The sequence below is a fragment of the Eurosta solidaginis genome, chromosome 5 (genome assembly GCF_040869045.1).
Source record: "Eurosta solidaginis isolate ZX-2024a chromosome 5, ASM4086904v1, whole genome shotgun sequence".
Classification (NCBI taxonomy): domain Eukaryota; kingdom Metazoa; phylum Arthropoda; class Insecta; order Diptera; family Tephritidae; genus Eurosta; species Eurosta solidaginis.
The window spans coordinates 247,845,972-247,872,023 of NC_090323.1; the positions used below are offsets into that span (position 1 = coordinate 247,845,972).

The following is a 26,052-nucleotide window of genomic DNA, read 5'->3' on the forward strand; positions in this document are numbered from 1 at the left end:
TTAAGCAAGGGCAAAACAAGAAAAATCAGAGCTTTAAAGTATCCGTGGTGCTGTATTAGTGGTGGAAAAATGTCTCGCTGGGACCCCCATTACAGCGAGGTTTTTGAACCTGTTGTTCTTTGCCTAGAATACCGTGGTTTCGTAGGCAATTTGGAGTAGGTATGCAATTGAAAAGTAAAGTCCTCTCTCAGCAAACGAATATCATGCTCTTCAAGTCACTTATCGTACCCGTCCTGCTATATGGTGCAGAAGCATGGACTATGACAACATCAGATGAAGCGGCTCTGGGCGTTGGCGATGGCTACTACCGAAGGCGATTTGAGCTATATGAGATTTACGCAGACATCAACATAGGCCAGCGAATTGAACGCCGGCTAAAAAAATCTTTTTATCGGAACCCGCCTATGCAAACTGAAGAAGAGGGCGAGAACAAGGGAGGTGGAAAACGATGTACACTCCCTTGGTGTGCCCACTTGGCGCCCTTGTTGAAAGCCATAACCTTTTAAACGTTTAAGCGTCAATTAAGAAGAAGAAGATGAATGCCGTGGTCAAAAATGGTTCTCCATTCGATCCATGGACATTATCTTTGCAATTAACGCTGGCTATCAAACAAAACGAAAACTCACCAGCCTTTGTCAAATGTTATGTGGCTGCCAATGCGTCAATTCTTACGTACTATCTTACCCTCCCTGTGTAAGGTCGAGTACGTCGTAAGGCGATGACCAAATTCTATGCATCAACACCGGCCAAGGCACCATATTAAACACACGCTGTGGAAGTAGTGAGGTTATGTATATATGCAAATCTTATGCATTTAGTAATAGTACAAATCGATAAATTATATATAGGAGTACCTCATTTCATTCATTTAAATATTAAAAAATTTCCATTTTGCTGCCATCGCAGTTGTTTTGTTATGAATATCGTTCACTTTTTCTAAATTTACTACGAGCTAAGCAACAGCGTAAGTATTTGCATATGTCTGTATGTGAAACTTATGTTGATCGGGAATCACCACTTGTTCAACCACTTTAATTAATTAAAAAAAATTTAAATTCTGTATAAAATGTGTACTTAAAACCGGATGAATTATAGTTTTTAAATTTAAAGCAAGCATTAATGAAGGTTCTTTTAAGAAGGTAGGTAGGTGTGTATGTATGTAAATACCTATATTTAAACATACTTACGCATATTCATAAAATTGTTGGTTGATACAAAGCTTTCAGCACCTTTGATTAAAATTCTTCGTAACAGTTATGAATTCAGAGCGAACGTGAATCGAGGGTTAAAGCAATAACGCTTAGTATATTCGAATTTAGATATAAGTGAATTTTAATCTAGTTTTTATGTGTTACAGTGTTTGTATAAAAAAAATTCTAAAAAAATTTCAAATAAAATACATTTAAAGTAAAAAGCACTAAAGGAATATAAAAAAAGTTTTAAACGAAATCTTTACCAAAAGACAATTCAGTTCTAATAATTAATGTATACGAAAATTTGGCAAAGTTACATACATCGTATTAATACTCCGGGTGTAAATATTCTAAGATTAAAAACAAAGATGAAGAAATTTATTGCTTTGTTGATGTTATGTTCAACGTTAAAAATATCTATTAAAGGTTCGTGTGACACTAAATGTTTTTGTTTTCAATAATTTTTGTCCAAATAAATAAAAATAATTAAAAAATATTTAAGATTTGTATCGTTCATCTGGTGTCAAAAAATTATATCAGGTTTGTGTCTTAAGTCTTTCGTACATCTGAAGATTGCTGCACGAAAATTTCCCCTATTCAGTTGATTATATCAGAGTACTTGCCGAATTCAACCTCTTTATGGGCTTTGCGTCTTATAGATGGCTCTTGTTACATGCCTACAATTTCTCGTGTGCGTATGAAAAAGCAATGTCCCTTGAGTATGCTTGTGGTGAACTGCTCTGCGCGTCATAGTCGCTGGATTACCTTAGGTATTCATCTCTCAGGGCTGACAATAAAGAAAAAAAAAATGTTTCATACTCTGCTGGAAGACACGGAGTATGTTCTTTGTCACCTTCAATTATCGGTAGCTTACATGCGTTCAAATTCATTGCCCACGTTCTGGTTTGTCCTAATGAAGCCGACCAAATCGTCTCACAATCCATCTCTCCCAGCTCCAACGCTTCGATTCATCTTGCACAAATTTTACTTAAGCAACTCATTATTTATCATTCAGACAATTCTGAATGATTTAACTTTCATTACAATTATGGGGTAAATAGATCATTGGTGCCTAAAATGAAAGGAGACATTGGCGCTCGCACTATCGTGCATATAACTTTAAAACGGTTTAATGCACCATTATTGATTACGGGTAAAATACAAATTTGTTAATGAAATGTGGCGTAGAAATTAGTGTATGGTTTTTGTTTTGATAATTACCATTCCCATAAAATTATTAATTATAATAATCCAGTAAATTTTTGTTAAAATTTTGACATTTTCATCACCCGATGGAAACAAAAATGTTCTCTGGAATTGGATGAAAACCACCTTGGTCTGTAGTTAGGAGTTAAAGTAAATTAATGGGGGGTTCAGGGCGAAAGCCCTACTTAAGGGTTGAAGGCCCTGTATGCAGAATAGTTTTGACCTCTAGAAAGAGAGGTCTTATTTTTGTTAAATATCTGAGTATGGTGCACTGATAGGAAATGCTGCCTTACAACGCTATCCATAAACCTATCTCCTGTGACGTCTCTAGTTTGTGGCTTACCGAAGCTGAATAGCGCTGAACCCTTCTAACTATGTCCTACTCTTTACTTCCATTCCCACTTGTTACCCACAAAATAAAAATTCCTCCAAAATAATTTTAACTTATTTCTAACTATAACTCATTAAGGAGTTATTCTAATTGCTACACCTACAAATTCACCTCAAAGATATCTATTTATAAAACAATAGTCGCAAGTAGATGTGTAAATCTAATATCATACCATCACAAACTTAGTGATTGCGATGATATGAAATTCATGATAACCACGCACACCATGTGCTACCCCAAAATTCCCAATTATTCCGCAAGGTGTTGACTTGTATCTTACAGGACAATTCTCACGTGGACTGATTGAGGCCTCCGATCAACGAATTGATCTTTCCAAAGTCTAATTTTTTCCACAATTTTCAGCAGAGGGCCGCAATCATGTCTGTTCGCAGCCAATTATAACTGAATCATGTATTTGTCACCAACGAAATCTTCTCCTCTCGCCTTTTCGAAAAAAAACTTTAGTGAAATTTTCCGCAAAAGTCCACCGTAACACTCTCTAGTATACTGACGACACTCAAATTGTAGGCTTTAATAACCGCGCCCTAAGTTCCGCTTACTCCGAACAGGAAACCATAGTAGGAAGAGGGCAAAACGAAATACTTGCTGTCATCAAATGCAGATTCAGCACATTTGGGTCTTGGAAATCAAGTCACTTAGCCATTGTTTCAAAGGAGATGGCTCCGGTACAGTATGGAAGCAATATTCAGGGAAATATTCACGCACCGTTAAGAGCAGGCGATAGCAATTAGAGAAGAACACTTTTGCAGACACCAAGATAGCCCTGCATCCCGTTGAAAATTGCGTTTTGTGATTTTCGTGTTTTAAATTGTTGTGTTACTTTAGCATTCTAGTTGGTGCATAATAAGCATTTACCCACAACCAGTGTTTATTATTAATTTTAATTTCAAAAAAAAAAAAAAAAACAACACTGAAAATCAAAATCCAATTTGACAAGGGATGACGGTAAAATCGTCCAAATATACATCTATTACATATTTTATTGGCGCTTAACCGTTTAAGCTGTCACCAATTCGTAACACCAAGAGAATTATTACTACTTTCTGAATGCCTTTCAGAGCACTTACCCCTTATTAAGGACAAGTTATAACGATTACGTCGGAAGTGGTCGACATATGATTATCTGGTGACGAAATGTTGAGTACTTTGCTGCTTCAGCTATTACCATTCTCTCTTTGGGCTTCAGTAATATATCCAATATCGGATTTGCTGACATCGTATTGGGATTTTTAAAATCATCTTCGCAAAGAATAAAATAGTTGATTATTGCCTGATGCTAACAGAGCACTTTTTAGATTGCTAACTTTCTATTACGAAATAGAATAATTTTTATTCCTTGTCATACATTAAACTTAATACTGTGTAGTGCTTTCCAATCTGACTCCCCTCTACATATCATCAGTGTTTGGGAGCGACTGAGACAAAAGTACAAAAAATTCGATTTTTGGATGCAGAGATTGTAAATAATTAGAGATGGAATTTACTTTTTGTATCTTTTTTTGGATATTTAAAAATCGTTTGAGTCGAGGCTGCTTGGAATTACAATTCAGCAATTAAATTTATACGTCGTTTGAAAATAAAAAAAAAATCGTTTTGATTTAAATAAACAACCCAGCAAACATTTGGAGTCAATAATTAGTCCGAAAGGAGTCCGAATTTTGGATCGTTTGCACTTATTATGAACTCATTTAGGAGCCTGAAGTGAATTTGATATAACTTGTAGCACGCTCGTATTTTGCCTCTAACACATGTCTTATACAGACCTCCTTCCGACATCATATATGTATGAACCTTTTTGGCCTCATATACTGCTAATTTTCAGTTATTTAATGACACTACTTCAGGGCTTTTAGGAAGAATTTTTGACACATATCCTAAGTGGAAAAGATAGGGGAGACAATTGTTGTGATAAATCTCTCATGAGGATCAGATAGAAATGAAATTAGTATTAGTTGAATTGAATTTTTATTTAAAATAAATTGTCGCAGATAATTTTCTGAGTTTTTTTCCGGAGCTGCCTAGTTTACTAATTTTAATATTTTTCGTTTCTTCATCAAATTGGAGTCATAAAAGACTCTTAGGTGATAGAATTTTTGAGGCTGATTTTTTAACATATTTGGGATCCATATTGAACTCCAAAACTGTAAGCGCTTCGCTTCGGTAGCTAAAGCTACCCCTCAAACATAATCACGACGCTCATAATTTCAGAATCCGAAACGAGTCCAAAATAAATGGGCAAAGTAGGAATCAGAAAAGCGTCGAAACGCGTGAGAGGGTAAAAAAAATTTAATGTTTGTTTTTTATTTAACGGCTTAAAAGCTCCTAACTTATTATGCAAAAATTATCATTTATCAAATATTTATGTTCGTCAAAGCGAGTCTGGAACAAGTATTGCTAATATGTTACGACAACTTTTCATTTTAATACAAAATGAAATATATTTGTACATTATTGATAGCCTTGCTATTCTTTTTTTTGTATAAGCATCGATGTTTCTCCGCTCATGCACGCTTTTCAACATTTTTAATGAGACCGCAAAGCAGCCATGCTCTGTCCAGGTGTATCAAAGTATATATGCCCCAATAAGCGTTGACGGTGCCTAATAAATAGGTCAATAGATGCCATATTAGCTGAGTTTACGAGAGTTAAAAATGACACCGGAAAGAGTTCCAGTAGAGTATAATATGCTGTTTAAAAGCCTTTTGAAACTCGTCTCGGACTCTTATTTAGGCTCAAATGATATACGTTAATTGAGTCATAGAGGAGGACCATTGAAAGAAGGAAAATACATTGGTTCCGGCCTCCCAAATGAGCACATAACGACTGTAAACGCTCCAATTTATATCTTGTAACGAATTTGGAGAAATTCCGCTTCTTTGAAACCTTCTGCTAACTTTCGCTAAACTGTTGAATAAATCACTCCAATATTCTATATTGCAAAATGGTCTTTATTAGACTACTTTGGGCGTAGTACAATTATACTTCACAATTATAGTTCACTTCGCAACTGATAGCTTGTTTAAAGTAAACTGGTTATTGATTACTCAACTTGCGCTGCTTTTATACTCGCCGTTGCTTCGTTCGCATATTTCTACTAAAGTCTAGATGTTTCGCCTTCTAGAATCTCTTGCTTGGTTACCAGTGATATACATGTATATTTGTAATTTATGCGTTTTTCAAAGACATATGCATGTGTATGTATGGGCACTACTTCGGCTGATGACCACAAGTGTGTGCGCGTAATATCTCTTCGTTGCCTTGTATGTACGTGTGTAAATGTTCATTAATTTTTTTACGTACACAAGAGTGGCAGCTTGCTTTATTGCTGTTGTGACTTTATTTAATAACCGCTTAGTTATGTTAGTATTACTTAGTGATGCTAATATTCGTCACAATATTTTTCTGACCCTTTTCTGACTTAAAATTTTTGCTCGGTTAACTAAAATTTGGGCAACGGAGTTCATAATCGGGTAAAGATTTATTAAAAACGCTGGATTACAGATTAAAACTAAATTATTCGATAGCGCAATGGATAACTACCCAACAATACATCACAAGTCGGGTACATTTTGGATTGAATTTGTGTGTTTGTTTCCCATATTTTCCAAAAGATTATTTTTACCCTTATTTTGGGTAAATATTTGGGTATCTATCCATTTTTGCCATATATAACCAATTTACCGGGTATTTGCCATTTCGGTATTTACCCCTTTCCCATCTCTATAAATAATCTAAAGTAGTTAAACTTTTCAAAAGTAATTTGCACTCAAAACGTACTCAGTTCTCGAAAAGTATTCGGTATTTGAAAATGCACAGTACGCTATTTTAAATTTAGTTACGCTCAAAACATAATACTAAGTTCCACGTTAAATTGTTCATGCACATTCAATAAAATTATGAGAAAAACTGAAATTTTAAGTTGAACATATTTTTCACTTCTAAAAAAATATGCGAAGAATGAAATTATCACAGAAGAAGTGATTAGATTTGATCTATATTGAGTTGCTTTAAAACTGCATAGAGGAGGTTTGTGTCTTAAGTCTTTCGTTCAAATTTGCCTTGAAGAGGTATTTCGCACATTTGGGTTGTTTATGCGAATAATATAAATATAGCTTAAAAACACTAAAAAACACGCAAGTATGGTGCCGTTTTAGTATCTACAGTCCACTTAAATATTTGGTGTTGATAGCACCGTAGCACAGAGGTTCGTTCGTAGCTCCGCTATTAAGCCCAACTCATTTTGCAGCGATAAGACACCTAATCCAATCACGAAAAAACTTAACACTCAGTACGTGAATCACCCTTAAAATTTTTGTATGGAAGTGGACAACACCTTCAACTGTATTTGAAAAGGTGGCAAATGTATTTGAGAAGAGGCCAAAAGTATTTGAGAAAGGAGCAAATGCTTTTCGAAAAATGGACCAATGCATTTCAATAAAATGGAAAAAAAGTTCGGCTGGTTTCGAGACTGAATAAAGAATGAGAGCTTAAATTATGAGAGGCTTCGTGTGTTCATAGCATGCGTCTCAAAAAGCCATGTATGAATTTGGTAATTTATATCATTAAAAGCTAATTGTGTTTAAGTATAGTAAAATAAATTTTTCATAGTCCTAACTAGGTTATGCTGAATAATAAGAAGGTAAACAGTTTAAGTGTTTTCTTGATCATTTGCAATTGTAATTAGTTTTCAAGCTAATAAAATATGAGGTTAATGTACGCGTGCTGTATTTTATATCTTTATAACATAAGTATGGAAACTTTAATTAAAATCCTGTTACAAGATAGAGATTATACTAAAAGTCGAATACTAAATACAGAATTATGATTTACTAATTCTAGTATTATGATTACTTATAATGCCTAACTTGATTTTCCAATTTCGTTTATTTTCTTTAGCTCAACAAAATTGTTTTACTCCAGAAAATTATTATGGTGTTTGTTCACAATTTAACTCATGCCCGGAGGTGATGCATGAAAATCGCAGACAGAATCAACAATATGTATTAGCTGCACAGCGTGCTTGTAGCGGTAATTTGGTAAGCGTAATTAAATCTACATGCAAATGAGCCACTTCTATATTTAGCACTCAGTTGAATTTTTGTTGTAGACTTTTTACTAGGCATATATCAAATCGAAATTTGTTTCTTTAATGAATATTATAACGAATTTTGGGAAATTCCGCTTACTTGAAACCTTCTGCTAACGTTTGAATTGTTAAACTGTTGAATAAATCACTCCAAAATTCAGTATTGCAAAGTGGTCTTTATTAGACTACTTTAGGAGTAGTACAATTATACTTCACTTCGCAACAAATAGCGTGTTTAAATCAAACTGAGTACTGACTACTCAGTTTGCGCTGCTCTTACATTCTCCGTTGCTTCATTCGCATATTTCTACTAAAGTCTAGACGTTTCGCCTTCTAGAATTGCTGTATCTCCTGCTTGGTAATTGAGCATCATATATGCGTGTGTATGTGTGAGTAACAACTTCGGCTGATGACCACATGTATGTGTGAAATATTTCTTCGTTGCCTTGTATGAATGTGTATAAATGATGGCTGATGTGTTCTTGTATATACGAGTGGCTGCTTCAAGTTTTTTTATTGTTGCGTGATTATTTATGTAGTATTAGCTTAGTGATGCTAATATTCGTCACAATATCATAAATTTGGTAAATACTTCGGGTGCAGAAAGTTCCGAAAAGGTGTACCGCAATTACTGCTGGACTATGGAGAATTTACCACTGCACCACTTGAGGCCCTTTGGAAGAGCTGCAGGTTTTGTTTCGGGTGTAATTTGTATAATTCCGATGCTTTTTAACGCTCATTACCGATGGGAAATATGTAATCAGATCGAAAAGGCTAGGCTAAGTGAACTAGCCGGTCCATGAGGACCTTACATAGACTGAATGAGTCCGTAGTGTTACCACAACTAAAAACGATTAAAGAAAACCACATAAAAATTTTATTTTTCTTAAAAGTCATAGATTCAAAAAATCCCTAGTGATAAAAAATTACAAATGACAGAAAAGTCACATATTCCGAGAAGTTCTTTTATTCAAATTTTCTTATTTTGGAACAAGCTGCTATTTTGTGAATTGGTTACTTTTTGAAACAAGTGACTTTTTGTCACTCATGCCGATTTTTTCCTTCTTACTGCCGATATTTCTATATAAGTAGAGCATGTAAGAACCTGATTTCAGCTTTTAGTATGATTCCTTTTTTTAATTTTACCTACAAATTGGCGGGAAGGGACCTTTTTTTTTGCACGCCAACTCCCAACGGTAGCTACAAGTGTCTGATTGTTTGCCAAACCACTGCCGAGCGATGACCTTGTTTTGTAATTGAAACGCAACTGATCAGCACACTGCGGTGACCGCAATTGCAAAACTTATAAAAATATATAACCCAGGGCCTGTATCTGACAAACTAGCAAAGATGCCGTAAACAACTCAAGAAGACAGCAAAAAAGGTCCAAAGTGGGTTTTGGAAAAAGGTGTGCGACAATATAGAGGGAAATCTGTAAATCAGCAGGCTGTGCAAGGTCCTCCCGAAGTGCCCAGCTACAAACAGCTACATTGAGTATCCAGACGGAAACTGGATGCAAGAAAGTATATTATCCGCACTGGTAAAGTCAGAAATACTTCGAATATACTTACGCAGTAAACTGAACTGCAACATGCATGTCTCAGCAGTTTGGTGACAGGGACTGAGCAAAGTCTGCAATATAACCAGAGAACAGCGGTCAGCTTCCATGCTTATATCCACCCAATAGACTCGTCTAGGAAGCAAGTTGTATCATAGACCTGCTCTGGAGCGACATCAACCTTGAGCATTGTCAGTAATGTGGAAACCATTCCGAAGAGCTAACGCCGACAAGATTGCACTACACCGACTGCAATATAGTGGCAGTGAATACGAATGGTACGATATATTTATTTTAGTTCCGGAGTTCTTCTCCACGGAATGGGACGATATATCCACCTCTTTTCCTAAGTATAGGCCTGCAAAATCATTGTAATCCGTTTCAGGCGATATCCAAGATGTCCTGTGAAATCCAAGAATCCTACATTTTTGAAAATCTACCTTGACAGTCAAGCGAATATTAAAAGCCTCCAATCTATGAGCACTTCATATGCCTCTCAGTGCGTTTCCGGGTACGAGTCACAATGGGAACAGACTAAGTTAAACGGGCTCTAACTACGTACAATAACTGAAAATAAATTAGGATGTGAGATACATCAATAAGTTTTGCATACTTTTAGGCGCATTTTACTATGTATTTGGATTTTTAGAGAATTTCGGCATGTTTTTAGTCTGAAACATTTTTATAATTCAAAAATCCTTAAATATACTCAAACTTTTTTACCTAACTTCATTTTCTTTTTAAGTTTTGTTGCGCACGTCCAAAAAGCCCTGAACAATATCGTCCAACACGCCGAAGACAACCAGCACGACAGCCAATCGCACAGCAATCAGAGCAAAAACCGTTTAATGCAGAACGACAACAAGCACCTCTCGATCTCCGTAATATTTTCAACACGAATGGATTTGATGATGGCTTTTTTGAAAACAGAGCAGGAGAGTCTTGTCGTGCGCCCGATTCCAGTGCGGGATCATGTCAAGAAATAAATAATTGTGAACCGCTACTACGCCAACTTAATTCACGTTCGACGGATGCATCATTCATCGTATATTTGCGTAATTCGAATCGAAATTGTGGCGGTTATGGTTATGTGGTTTGTTGTCCTTCAACGTCATCACGTGAGACCACGCCAATGCGCCTAACTGGCAATCCGGGAATATCCTCCAGTTCAGCGAGCGGAAGTTGTGGTAGTGTTGTGCGTTCATTTAAAAAAATTGTTGGTGGAAAAGCAAGTAAAATAAGTGATTGGCCTTGGGCGGCGTTATTGGGCTACGACGACTTGGGATCGGCATCACCATTTAAATGCGGTGGTACATTGGTATCTTCGAGGCATGTGGTTACGGCAGCGCATTGTATAAGAAGTGATTTGTAAGTTGGGTATATGAATTATTACGAAGGCCTTGCGATTTTCCCTGACTACTGGTGTGTGCTTCTGAGTATTTTATGAATTGACCGGACTTAACAGTCCAGTTGCAAGAGAACTCGGGTATTCGGTATTCTTGAGACCATATTCTCTGATATATATTGAGAAAGACATGATACCGAAACCCGCAAAAATTTTAAGATAAATTTAGCCTACAACTATTAGGAGCTCTCAAATTAGGGTTGTCTTACTTATGATAAATCGTAATACTCGGGCTTTATTCCTTAATTACTCAGATTCTCATATCACTAGTTTACATTCTTAGCTTAGAGTTACACTTTTTTAAACTCTTTTTTCTTAATAACATACATATTTATACTCAGTTGAGCAGAGCTCACAGAGTATATTAACTTTGATTGGATAACGGTTGATTGTACAGGTATAAAGGAATCGAGATAGATATAGACTTCCATATATCAAAATCATCAGTATCGAAAAACAATTCGATTGAGCCATGTCCGTCCGTCCGTCCGTCCGTCTGTCCGTTAACACGATAACTTGAGTAAATTTTGAGGTATCTTGATGAAATTTGGTATGTAGATTCCTGGGAACTCATCTCAGATCGCTATTTAAAATGAACGATATCGGACAATAACCACGCCCACTTTTTCGATATCGAAAATTTCGAAAAATCGAAAAAGTGCGATAATTCCTTACCAAATACGGATAAAGCGATTAAACTTGGTAGGTGAGTTGAACATATGACGCAGAATAGAAAACTAGTAAAATGTTGGACAATGGGCGTGGCACCGCCCACTTTTAAAAGAAGGTAATTTAGAAGTTTTGCAAGCTGTAATTTGGCAGTCGTTGAAGATATCATAATGAAATTTGGCAGGAACGTTACACTTATTACTATATGCCTGCTTAATAAAAATTAGCAAAATCGGAGAACGACCACGCCCACTTTTAAAATTTTTTTTTTTAAATTCAAATTTTAAAAGAAAAGTTAATATCTTTACAGTATATAAGTAAATTAAGTCAACATTCAATTCCAGTAATGATATGGTGCAACAAAATACAAAAATAAAATAAAATTTCAAAATGGGCGTGGCTCCGCCCTTTTTCATTTAATTTGTCTAGGATACTTTTAATGCCAAAATTCGAACAAAAATTTACCAATCTTTGTAAAATTTGGTAGAGGCTTAGATTCTAGGACGATAACTGTTTTCTGTGAAAAAGGGCGAAATCGGTTAAGCCACGCCCAGTTTTTATACACAGTCGACCGTCTGTCCTTCCGCTCGGCCGTAAACACGATAACTTGAGCAAAAATCGATATATCTTTACTAAACTCAGTTGACGTACTTATCTGAACTCACTTTGTATTGGTGTAAAAAATGGCCGAAATCCGACTATGACCACGCTCACTTTTTCGATATCGAAAATTACGAAAAATTAAAAAAATTCCATAATTATATACCAAATAGAAAAAAGGGATGAAACATGGTAATTGTATTGGTCTATTGAAGCAAAATATAACTTTAGAAAAAAACTTGGTAAAATGGGTGTGACACCTACCATATTAAGTAAAAGAAAATGAAAAAGTTTTGCAGGGCGAAATCAAAAGCCCTTGGAATCTTGGAAGGAATACTGTTCGTGGTATTACATATATAAATAAATTAGCGGTACCCGACAGATGATGTTCTGGATCACCCTGGTCAACATTTTGGTCGATATCTCGAAAACGCCTTCACATATACAACTAAGGGCCACTTCCTTTTAAAACCCTCATTAATACCTTTAATTTGATACCCATATCGTACAAACACATTCTAGAGTCACCCCTGGTCCACGTTTACGGCGATATCTCGAAAAGGCGTCCACATATAGAACTAAGGCCCACTCCTTTTTAAAATACTCATTAACACTTTCATTTGATACCCATATCGTACAAACAAATTCTAGAGTCGCCCCTGGTCCACCTTTATGGCGATATTTCGAAAAGGCGTCCACCTTAAGAACTAAGGCCCACGCCCTTTTAAAATACTCATTAACACCTTTCATTTGATACCCATATCGTACAAACAAATTCTAGAGTCACCACTGGTCCACGTTTATGGCGATATCTCGAAAAGGCATCCACCTATAGAACTAAGGGCCACGCTCTTTTAAAATACTCATTAACACATTTCATTTGATATCCATATAGTACAAACAAATTCTAGAGTCACCCCTGGTCCACGTTTATGGCGATATCTCGAAAAGGCGTCCACATATAGAACTAAGGCCCACTCCTTTTTAAAATACTCATTAACACCTTTCATTTGATACCCATATCGTACAAACAAATTCTAGAGTCACCCCTGGTCCACCTTTATGGCGATATTTCGAAAAGGCGTCCACCTATAGAATTAAGGCCCACGCCCTTTTAAAATACTCATTAATACCTTTCATTTGATACCCATATTATACAAACGCATTCTAGAGTCAACCCTGGTCCACTTTTATAACGATATTCCGAAAAGGCGTCCACCTATAGAACTAAGGCCCACTTCCTTTCAAAATACTCATTAACACCTTTCATTTGATACCCATATAGTACAAACAAATTCTAGAGTCAACCCTGGTCCACTTTTATAACGATATTCCGAAAAGGCATCCACCTATAGACCTAAGGCCCACTCCGTTTTAAAACACTTGTTTACACCTTTCGTTTGATACCCATATTGTACAAACGCATTCTAAAGTCAACCCTGGTCCACTTTTATAACGATATTCCGAAAAGGCGTCCACCTATAGAACTAAGGCCCACTCCCTTTTAAAACACTTATTAACACCTTTCGTTTGACACCCATATTGTACAAACGCATTCTAGAGTCAACCCTGGTCCACTTTTATAACGAAATTCCGAAAAGGCATCCACCTATAGACCTAAGGCCCACTCCGTTTTAAAACACTTGTTTACACCTTTCGTTTGATACCCATATTGTACAAACGCATTCTAAAGTCACCCCTGGTCCACTTTTATAACGATATTCCACCTATAGAACTAAGGCCCACTCCCTTTTAAAACACTTATTAACACCTTTCGTTTGATACCCATATTGTACAAACGCATTCTAGAGTCAACCCTGGTCCACTTTTATAACGATATTCCGAAAAGGCATCCACCTATAGACCTAAGGCCCACTCCGTTTTAAAACACTTGTTTACACCTTTCGTTTGATACCCATATTGTACAAACGCATTCTAAAGTCAACCCTGGTCCACTTTTATAACGATATTCCGAAAAGGCGTCCACCTATAGAACTAAGGCCCACTCCCTTTTAAAACACTTATTAACACCTTTCGTTTGACACCCATATTGTACAAACGCATTCTAGAGTCAACCCTGGTCCACTTTTATAACGAAATTCCGAAAAGGCATCCACCTATAGACCTAAGGCCCACTCCGTTTTAAAACACTTGTTTACACCTTTCGTTTGATACCCATATTGTACAAACGCATTCTAAAGTCACCCCTGGTCCACTTTTATAACGATATTCCGAAAAGGCGTCCACCTATAGAACTAAGGCCCACTTCCTTTCAAAATACTCATTAACACCTTTCATTTGATACCCATATAGTACAAACAAATTCTAGAGTCACCCCTGGTCCACCTTTATGGCGATATCTCGAAAAGGCGTCCACATATAGAACTAAGGCCCACGCCCTCTTAAAATACTCATTAACACCTTTCATTTGATACTCATATCGTACAAACACATTCTGGAGTCACCCCTGATCCATCTTTATTGCGATATCTCGAAACGGCGTCCATCTATAGAACTTAGGCCCACGCCCTTTTAAAATACTCATTAATACCTTTCATTTGATACCCATATCGTACAAAATAAATTCTAGAGTCACCCCTAGTCCACCTTTATGGCGATATCTCGAAACGGCGTCCATCTATAGAACTTAGGCCCACGCCCTTTTAAAATACTCATTAATACCTTTCATTTGATACCCATATCGTACAAAATAAATTCTAGAGTCACCCCTGGTCCACCTTTATGGCGGTATCTCGAAAAGGCGTCCACCTATAGAACTTAGGCCCACTCCCTTTTAAAATTATCATTAACACATTTCATTTGATACCCATATCGTACAAACAAATTCTAGAGTCAGGCCTGGTCCACCTTTATGGCGATATCCCTAAATGGCGTCCATCTATAGAACTATGGTCCACTTCCTCTTAAAATACTCTTTAATACCTTCCATTTGATACACATGTCATACAAACACATTCCAGGGTTACCCTAGGTTCTTTTTACAATATGGTGATTTTCCCTTACTTTGTCTCCACAGCTCTCAACTGAGTATGTAATGTTCGGTTACACCCGAACTTAGCCTTCCTTACTTGTTTTCTATTAATTCTAGCTAGGCTTTATTCCTTAATTACTCAGATTCTCATATCACTAGTTTACATTCTTAGCTTAGAGTTACACTTTTTTAAATTCTTTTTTCTTAATAACATACATATTTTTCTATTAATTCTAGAACTTTCGTACGCTTAGGTGAATATGATTTGAGTACAGATTCGGAAACGCGCCACGAGGATATTCGCGTATCGAAGGTAAGAAAACTATATATATTTTTCTGCCACTGGCCTCACATATATCCTGTTGTGAAGGAATCTACGTAGGCTTTAGTCCCGAATATACTACTCCTCACTACTTCATATCGTTTTCCTCCAGTTTTCAAAGTCCTGAGCTCACTGTCGGACCCGCCGACCTACGGAAGAGCTCGGTCCTACTGTTTACACACTCTTGTCTGACGAAAGCTTTTTGGACGGGATCGGGATCCCCACAACGTTTTTCCACCACCTGCGAATTCATGGTTAGTACCGACTCGAATTAACTAGATAACTTTTTGATATTAAGTGGATAAATTTTCGATAAAATATCGATAACTTTTCGTTAGCATAACGAACACTTTTTTATAACAAATTTATATCTTATTTTCGATAAGGAATTTATAAATTCTGATAACATACCGATAACTTTGAAACAAATAATCGCTAACTTTTCGAAAACAAATCGATAACGTTTCGATAACAAGCCGACAACTCGTCGTAAAAAATCGATATTTCATCAAGAACCCTTGTTATTCATAGCAAGTTTATAAGAAGAAAGAAACAGATAATCGATAACTTTCGATAACAATTAAATATCTTTTCGATAACAAATCGATAACTCTTAGACACTAAATCAACACTTTTTCGATAAAAAATCTATAATTTTTTGATAAAGAATCTTTTTCGATAACAAATCGATAATAATTCGATATTAATCAACATTTTTTCGATAAAAAATCTATCACTTTTTGATAATGAATCATTTTCGATAACAAATTGATACATTTTCGAGAGCAGCTCGATAACTTTCCGATAACACGCCTATAAGAGAACTTACGACAAAACTCGTCGATAATAAATGGATAGCACACCCGTAACCCGTCGATAAAAACCCGATAACTCATCAATAACAACTTTAATACTTCGATAGCGAATTAGTGATCGGCCTTCAAGGTACTGTTATTGATTCTTTTTGTTTTGTTGTCTTCCGACAGGGTGGATAATTGTTATACTGTTATAATTGGGGTTGGATATTGTAAAAAATTTTGGGAAATCCTGGTTATTGTATACCTTATGCAAACATTCGAATCGCTAAATTGTCAAATAAATAACTCCAATATTCAATAATGCAAAATAGTCTTTATTAAACTACTTTGAGAGTACTTCACAATAGCTCTTACTTCACAACTAATTGCGGGTTTAAATCAAAACTGCTTAGTCATGCCTCCGCTTGCGCTGCTTCTATACTCTCGGTTTCCTCGTTCACACATTTCTCCTAAGGTCTAGTAATTTCGCGAACTTCATGTTTGGCTACCAGCCATATACATATATATTGGTAGTTTGGAGCCATATACGTGTGTATATGTGAGTACTACTTCGGCTGATGATTACATGCGTTTGTGAGTATCTCTCCCTTGCCTTGTATGTACATATGTGTGTAAATGATGATTGATTTCTTTAGAGTGCAGCTTGCTTTATTGTTATTGTGCCTTTATTACTTAGTATCACCTTAGTGATGCTAATATTCGCCACAATATTATAGAACTGGATTTGAACTTTCACATTTTCATTTTCTAAAACAGTAGATGACTTGAGTAAACCGAATTATGTCTATTACAGAAAGAGCGTCATCCCAACTACAAAAAATCCAATGGGCGAAACGACATAGGTGTGGTGTGGCTTGAACGTGATGTAAAATTTAGCAGTAAGTTGTTTCCAACAAAATCAAGTTCAAGTTACTAATTCAAACCCAAAACAACTTCTTCCCATAGATACAATAAAACCCATCTGCTTGCCTAGTACGGCGCAGTTACGAAGAAAATCTTACATCAACTACAATCCCTTTGTGGTGGGTTGGGGCAAAACTCTAGAAGGTGGCACATCTGCGAAGGTCTTACAGGAGCTACAAGTACCAGTGCTAAGTAATGATGTGTGTCGTAAAAGTTATCGGCGTATAAATCGCTTGATGACTGAAGACCAATTTGATGCGGCCGTAATATGCGCTGGCGTGTTGTCCGGTGGTAGAGATACGTGTCAAGGTGACTCGGGTGGACCGCTAATGATACCAGAGGTAGCACTAATTTGATACAAACTTAATTAATTCAAACAATTCTTATAAACTTTCTCTTTGTTTTGACTCTTTTGTCGTAGACGATTAATGGTGGCGTACGATTTTATTTGATTGGCGTCGTGGCGTATGGCGTTGGCTGTGCACGTCCAGAAATTCCTGGCGTTTATGCCAGCGTACAATATTTCATTGACTGGATTTTAGCGCGAATTTCTAGCTAATATTTGACGACGTTTTTAGCTTTTAAGGCATTGAGAGAAAACTAAAAAAAACTTTTCATACATGGATACGAGTATTTTATGAAGTTCAAGAAGAAATAAAAAAAAATTTTTTTGCCATGTAACAAAACAACAAAGGACATATCATACTCTCTTGAAAAAATATTCTCGTAATTTTCCTAGTCTGAAGTTTTTTTCTTACCACTCTTACCCTTTGTTCTCAGCATTTAATCCTTTGATGTTGCATATAATCCTGCTTGGGCATTCATCTCAGCTACGCAAGAAATGCATATGCAAATTAGCCAAACCCATTCGTCCCGTCGAGCGTGTGAAAGGGTTAATGTTGTCAGTACTTGCAGTTCATCAATCATTGTGTTATGAGCATTTATTTTGATGAAAAAACAATTTTTTTTAAGTTCTTGTTTAATGATTTCTACCTCCGAGAAGACATCTTCCAAATTAATAGGGAATCGAAGGATGTGTTGTACTCATAGCTTGAGAAAATGTCGTGGAGCGCAGTTAATATTGTAACGAATGTTAGCAGCACTGAGCGAAGTTATCGTCTCTAAGCCGATGCTAAGCAGTGACGTGAATGCACATCAATAATTCAATCATTATGTATCTACATAAACGAAACAATAACTACGTCTACATATATGTACCATGTACGTATACGAGCAGCGGAGAGTCAATGCACTAACACATGCATATATCTGAGAAGTTTGAGAGCTACTGGACTAGTAGATTCTGGAAGCGCCTAAAAGATGTATAAAATTGTGCAACTTTAGTTATAGCTGAGAAGTTTGAGAGCTCATGGACAATGCCAGTAGATTCTAGAAAAATGCGAACGAGGAAACCAAAGAGTATAAAAGGCGACAGATGTAGAGGCGCTGTAATTCAGTTTGATTTGAGTTGTCAAGCAGTTACGACTAAGACGATATCTAGCGAGCAATAGCAGTATTATTTTGAAAGTCAGTTTCATTTAAGCTATCAGTTTGGTTATTAAGCTATTCGTTGCACAGTTTGAGTGTTATTGTGAAGTATTTTAATAAAGGCCATTTTTCCATTATTCAATATTGGAGTTATTTATTCAACAGTTTAGCGATAAGAACATAGCAAAAGGGCAAATAAGAGGATTTGCAGCAAATTCGTTACAATTGGTGTCAGAACAGGAATTGTTGAATAAATTCTAGAGGACAACAAGGACATGGCAAAGTTAAGTGCATTGAAGATCCCGCGACTGAAGAAGGAGTTGGAGAACCGTGGATTGGATAAAACCGGCATTAAACTCGAACTTCAGGCACGACTACGAGAGGCAATGGAATTAGAAGGAATTGACGTGGAAGAGTATGTCTTTCAAATTGATGGCGATGAGACAACAAAATTGGAGGAGAAAAATGAAACACCGCAGACAATGGCGAACACAGACTTGAACATGATATTGGATGCAATATCGGCACAAAAGTCCGAAATGTCATCACAAATGTCCACCAACATGTCATCTCAACTGGAATCGCAAAATACAGATATAACATATAAGATGGAGTCCCAAGAGACACGTATAAAATCAAAGATTGAAGCACAAGAAACGCGTATTTCGGAAATGTCAGCACAAATTTCAGCACAGATATCATCTCAGATCTCCACACAACTAGAAGAGCAGGAAGCCCGTATATCATCTAAATTGGAAGTGCATATGGAAGAAAAACTAACCCAGTTTCATGAAGGCTTCAGTGGTCGACAGGATAAAATCGAGGCCGAGGTGGATGCTTTGAGAGGACGTATCGAGCAGTTACACCTAAATCGTCCAGCAGTTTCAGCGAGTAATCCAAAGGTAAAAACACCATCCTTTGACGGTTCTGTTCCTTTCCAGGTCTTTAAGCTACAGTTTGAGAAGACCGCAGCAGTGAACAACTGGAATGTGGAAGATAAAGTTGCCGCACTCTTCGTAGCATTGAAAGGACCAGCTGCCGAAATCTTACAGACTATTCCAGAGTACGAACGGAACAGTTATGACGCATTGATGGCTGCTGTAGAACGGCGATACGGAAGCGAACACAGGAAACAGATATTTCAAATAGAATTGCAAAACCGCTACCAAAAAGCTAACGAGACTTTGCTGGAGTTTGCTTCGGACATTGAAAGATTGGCTCATCTTGCAAATGCGGATGCACCCGTGGAATACACGGAAAGAGTGAAGATTCAGAGCTTTATAAATGGCATACGGGACGTCGAAACGAAGCGAGCCACATACGCGAACCCAAAGCAAACATTTTGTGAAACGGTATCCCATGCATTGACTCAGAAAACGGCGTCATTATTTGGTAAACCAGCATACAAAGCTTATCGTGTGGAAGTAGAAAGGCCAGAGTGGGTAGATACAATTTTGGAAGCTCTGAAGGGATCACAACAGAAAAATGCCGGAGTAATGAAATGTTTCAAGTACGGTAACCCATGTCACATTGCACGTCATTGCGGTAGCAATTCCAATAGTTCTAGCAATGTAGGTGGCCGTAAACGCAGAGCTGAAGGAGACGAGCAAATCTCCAAATCCACTCAATCGTTCAACTAAAGCGAGTCAGCCGCAAGGGCCGACAGCTGGCTCGCTCAATTCAATGCCCCATAATCTCTATCTCGCAAATTGGAAGAAGGTCAAGCAATCTTACTGTCGGAGGACATGTGGATGGAAAGGAACGTTTACTGACTATAGATACGGGTGCATCCCATTCCATCATTCGATCAGATTTAGTCAACAATAAGATAAGACCATTGCTTGGAGCAAGATTACGTACAGCCACGGGAGAGGACACCCAGGTAATTGGAGAAGTAGAATGTGAAGTAGCAACTGGGAACGTCACGGTATTTCACAATTTTATAGTGGCAGGTATAGTTGATGAAATCATAATTGGAGTAGACTTCTTAATCAACCAAGGCATCAAGATCGATATGCAAAGCAAGACGATGCGATATAAGAACCTGGATTTGCCACTTAATTTCGGCTACGAGAGAGGCTACAGCAGTAAACGAGTGCTGGTGGAAGAGAGTCAGCAAATACCACCAAAATCAGAAGCAGTTATCTGGGCAAAGGTTGATGGAGATTGTGGGACAAACAAATTGTGGGTTGTCGAAGCAGCAAATAAATCAGCACTGAACACACTTGTAGGAAAAATCCTGGCTATGACAAAACAAGATGGACGTATTCCGGTAAGAGTACTCAATGAGTTCAAGTCACCATTCAATTTGACCAAAGGAACTATTTTAGGAAGATGCCAAGAGGCCGAAGTAGTTATTAACTGTGAACAGCTCCAGGAACACGTTTCATCTAGTAATACTGATCTTTCAAATGTTATCACGGCATGGACGCATAGGCTAGAGTAAGCCTATCAGAGTAAGGCAAAACAGCTGCTCATAAAATACGCGAACATATTTGACCAGGATGGTTCCAAACCAGGCCGCACCAATGTTGTGAAACATCAAATAGACACTGGAGATGCGAGGCCGATCCGTCAAGCTCCGCGTAGTGTTCCACTGGCGAAGCGGGAAGTTGTGAGTCAAATCATACAAGAAATGAGCGACAGCGGCGTCATCGAACCATCAGCTAGTCCATGGAGCTCACCGGTAGTACTTGTAAAGAAGAAGGATGGAAAAATGAAGTCGAATGACGTAACGAAAAAGGATAGCTACCCATTGCCAAGAATTTACGACACTCTGGACTCGCTATCTGGTACGAAATGGTTTTCCACGCTGGACTTGAAAAGCGGCTACTGGAAAGTGGAGGTGAAGGAGGAAGATAAAGAGAAACAGCCTTCAGTGTCGGTGATTGTCTTTGGCAATTTACAGTGATGCCTTTTGGACTTTGTAATGCACCAGCTACTTTTGAGAGACTCATGGACCAGGTACTGAAAGCACTACATTGGAAAACATGCTTGGTGTACCTGGACGACATCACCGTATTGGGCAAGAATTTTGATCAACATCTAAGGAACTTGGAGGAAGTTTTCCAAAGAATAGCTGGCGCTGGTCTGAAGTTAAGTCCCAAAAAGTGTATGCTGTTTAAAAAGGAAGTAAATTATTTGGGCCACAAGGTAACGACAGAAGGTGTCTGTACAGGGAATGAAAAGATAGAGGCAGTAAAGGATTGGCCAAGACCACAGAATCTGCATGAATTGAGAAGTCTACTTGGGCTGTGCACATATTACCGCCGATTTGTACCAAATTTTGCCAGCGTAGCACATAGTCTCCATGAACTAACAAGGAAAAATAAAGCTTTTGAATGGAAGAAGGAGCAAGAAGTAGCTTTCCAAACATTGAAAGAGCAGTTGTGCACTGCCCCAATGTTGGCATACCCGATTCCAGGAGTATATTTCAGGTGCACCATTTGAAAGGATCGCCATGGATGTCGCAGGTCCATTTCCAACTAGCAACCGCGGAAACAAATACGTACTGGTGGTTATGGATTATTTCAGTAAATGGCCAGAGGTATACCCAATCCCAAACCAAGAAGCAGAAACAGTAGCAGAAGTGGTTAAAAACGAATGGGTTGCAAAGTATGGTGTACCAATGGAGTTACATTCTGACCAAGGCAGGAATTTTGAATCAGCTGTGTTCCAAGAAATGTGCAAGAAGTTGGGCATTCGAAAAACACGGACAACTGCATTGCATCCTCAGTCCGATGGTATGGTGGAACGCTTCAATAGAACATTGGAGGAGCATTTAAGGAAAGTAGTAGACAAGTACCATACGGACTGGGATACACACATATCATTATTCTTGATGGCCTACCGATCGGCAGTACATGACACAACGAGCCAAACTCCCGCAAAGGTAATTTTTGGCAATGACCTTTGAATGCCAGCTGATTTGAAGTATGGGATAGATGACGATGCGGAGAGGAATGTCAAGAAATCCACTGGTGTCTTGGAAGAAGAGCTGAGAGAGATACACGATCTGGTAAGGCAACGAGCAAAGATTATGAGTGACAAGATGAAAGCGAGGTACGATAAAGCAATTAATTCGGAAGGGTTTCAGGAAGGAGATTTAGTGCTGCTATACAACCCACAACGAAAAAAAGGTTTATCCCCGAAATTGCAGTGTAACTGGGAAGGCCCATACAAAGTTGTAAAGCGGATCAACGATGTAGTGTACCGCATACAAACCATTGGCAAACCACGAACCAAAATGAAAGTGGTTCATTTGGAGAGGCTAGCAGCGTTTAGATCGAGAGATTTGTCTGATCGGGACGATCGGACTGAGGTGGAGGGCAGTGTAACGAATGTTAGCAGCAGTGAGCGATGCTATCGTCTCTAAGCCGATGCTAAGCAGTGAATGCACATCAATAATTCAATCATTATGTATCTACAGAAACGAAACAATAACTGCGTCTACATATATGTACCATGTACATATACGAGCAGCGGAGAGTCCATGCACTAACACATGCATATATCTGAGAAGTTTGAGAGATACTGGACTAGTAGATGCTGCAAGCGCCTAAAAGATGTATAAAATTGTGCAATTTTAGTTATAGCTAGAAGTTTGTGAGCTCATGGACAATGCTAGTAGATTCTAGAAAAATGCGAACGAGGAAACCAAAGAGTATAAAAGGCGACAGATGTAGAGGCGCTGTAATTCAGTTTGATTTGAGTTGTCAAGCAGTTACGACTAAGACGATATCTAGCGAGCAATAGCAGTATTATTTTGAAAGTCAGTTTCATTTAAGCTATCAGTTTGGTTATTAAGCTATTCGTTGCACAGTTTGAGTGTTATTGTGAAGTATTTTAATAAAGGCCGTTTTTCAATTATTCAATATTGGAGTTATTTATTCAACAGTTTAGCGATACGAACGTAGCAAAAGGGCAAATAAGAGGATTTGCAGCAAATTCGTTACAATATTTATATGCGCCTTAAAAAGAGGAGTCCTCAGGACAATAACCGCAATACGGACCTCGAGAACCTGAAAGTAGTGGCAAATGACGGGAGCGTAATAACTACAATATGCTAAAAGCAGGAGAGGTAGAAAAAGACCTGGAGGACCTGGAGGTAGCAGCAAAAGGCAAAGGAATGTGCATAGAGGCGAATGTATTGGAAATGGGCAACCGTAACAATGATGCTGGGAGTCTAACAAAGACGCTTCGAGCAAGGGAGGGTGAAACGAGCGTCAAGACCCTGGAAACAGCAGAAAAATGCATTGCGTGAGTGCAGCGGAAGAGAATTTGGAGAAAGACAAACAGCTCAATGGTGCTGCGAGTCTTACAGATAACTCTCCAACACTGTAAAGTGGCGTCGAGCGAGTTCCCCCTGATGCTTGGGGAGGGTTCGTTTGATGTGGCGCTGAAACAGTAGCCATGGCTCTCACCTGGTGGAAAGGTTTCTATACTAGCGCTTGAGGATTCAGAGTTTACTACGCAAAGACGGAAGGCAGGGTTCGAGCTGCAGTCGTTGTTAGAAAACACTTATACTCGCGCCTGTTATCTAATTTCAGCACCGAAGGCCCAGCGGTGGTCGCATAATTTGGAAAAAAGAACCATTCCTTAGCCATGGCCCATAACGTTGAAGCCCTACCAGAAGAGTTCAAAGAGTTCCTACATATGTTGGGCCAACTTCGAGCAAGGTGCTTGATATCAGAGCTCTGAGCTCTGAAATCAACAAGTCGAGGAGGGTTTCATCGAAACATTTCTTTGCGGACATATAATGCTCCAACAAAAAGGCGAGACTGAGGAAAATCCTATCAAAGGGAGATGCGCTCCAGGGACTGATAAAAAATGACGTTAGGGGATAGTCACATAGTAGTGAAGAGTCACTTGAGGTATTACTTAACACACACTTCCCATCAGGAGATAATGCGGAGAGAGGTACCAGGATTGGTGATATATACCAAAACTTAATGAGCAATACAAATTGTTTTGCTCGGAGTGCAAACTCGAAAGTTTGACCGACCAAATTTTGGGGGGTAAAAGAAAAGAAAAGTGGTATCTATTAATTTCAAATATTTAATATCTATATAATAATATACAAGTCACGTTAATTCGTAAGTTTATAATACTAATTATACTTATTTTTTAGGTTACCTTTGTTGAAACGGCTCCTGGTGCGTGTGGACGTGATGAACTATAAATCCAAGTGAAGGATACAAAACTGTTAACAATGTTAAACGAGTTGCTGTCGTACGGTTTATTTATCCATGCGATGTTTTAGCAGATATAACTTAAACCGTTCGACCAACTCTGTTAACAAGTAAATGAAAAGTAAGTACGAGGGCGACCTTATAAGTTTAAGGTTTTAGGCATCTGGCCTAAACATGCCGGCCCCCGTTGCGTGACGCAACGTAACAAAGAAGAGAAAAAGCGTACCGTAAGCCGTTGTGTTTCCTCAGGTTTTTAAACTAATTTCTTATATCTAAGCTCTTCGCTCTGAAAAGAAGGGAAGATAAATGAAAAAATGAAATATACGTGGTTTCAAATTCAGTGGCACGTTTTGTTGATCAATTCAAGGAAAATTCATATTTGTATGTATTTAAAAATTATATGTAGATTAGTTTTTTTTTTTTTGTATATTTAGCAGGCGCCGGATAGCACCCACCCAAAGATCGTATTCTGGGCCAATAAAGGACCCAGAGTTCCCGCTGGAATAGCTCCCAGCAATGTATTAGGAACAACTTCCGCCCCCAACACAATGCGAACCGGGGCGGCGAGGTGAAATTGCGGATCTGCCAGTTTAAGATTCGCGTATTGACCGAATACCGTTGAGTCGAGGTTGGTGGCTGGTGTTTTGCGTTGTATCCGCTGAACGCAGACCGCATGTGTGGTGATGGTCGCCGAATTGCCATGCTTCCCACGTAATTTTAAAAAACACCCCATCCGCCCGTTTAAGTACGTTACCCCCAAATGAAGTTCGCGTACCAAGTCCTCTGATACCTCGGTGGCACTGGCGCATACGTTGAGTAGCGCCCGCACGAGGTGTATGCGTCCTCCTGCTTCTATCTTGACGACTGCTGTTGGTGCAACCGAGGTGAGGCATTGTACAACCGGGGGTATCGCTATTGCGCCGGAGCAGAAGTTGACCCTTGAGGGTAGGTGGAATGCTTCAGATTCCACTCTACCCCGTTTTCGATGAGAGAGAAGGTGGAATGCTTCAGATTCCACTCCCCCCTGATTGTGACGAGAATGGAGGTGGAATGCTTGATATTCCACTCTCCCCTGTTTGTGATTGCGCCAAGATCCCTTATAGGTCGGGGCATTCTTATGCCGTTTTCCCTGTGGAATTTCATGGCGTAGACGTGGCCGGAAACGTTGCAGCGCAGTACTACTTTGAGGGGCTAGGTGGAATGCCATGG

General features: G+C 38.3%; 1 protein-coding gene across 1 annotated transcript; it reads left to right on the top strand.

Moving 5' to 3' along the window:
- The first annotated feature begins 1,241 nt into the window (after positions 1-1,241).
- On the top strand, positions 1,242-17,902 carry LOC137233981 (venom serine protease Bi-VSP-like). The gene is made up of 7 exons (XM_067757567.1): positions 1,242-1,619; positions 7,708-7,847; positions 10,201-10,823; positions 15,359-15,434; positions 17,055-17,139; positions 17,207-17,505; positions 17,586-17,902. Exons 1-7 carry the CDS (start codon positions 1,484-1,486, stop codon positions 17,721-17,723), a joined length of 1,497 nt encoding a protein of 498 aa, XP_067613668.1. The 5' UTR covers positions 1,242-1,483; the 3' UTR covers positions 17,724-17,902.
- Positions 17,903-26,052: the final 8,150 nt, after the last annotated feature.

Coding starts and splice junctions, on each gene's coding strand:
- LOC137233981 (XM_067757567.1), top strand. CDS start 1,484: ATGTATACGAAAATTTGGCAAAGTTACATACATCGTATTAATACTCCG. Junction 1,620..7,707: donor GTTAAAAATATCTATTAAAG/GTTCGTGTGACA, acceptor TATTTTCTTTAG/CTCAACAAAATTGTTTTACT. Junction 15,435..17,054: donor AGGATATTCGCGTATCGAAG/GTAAGAAAACTA, acceptor TGTCTATTACAG/AAAGAGCGTCATCCCAACTA.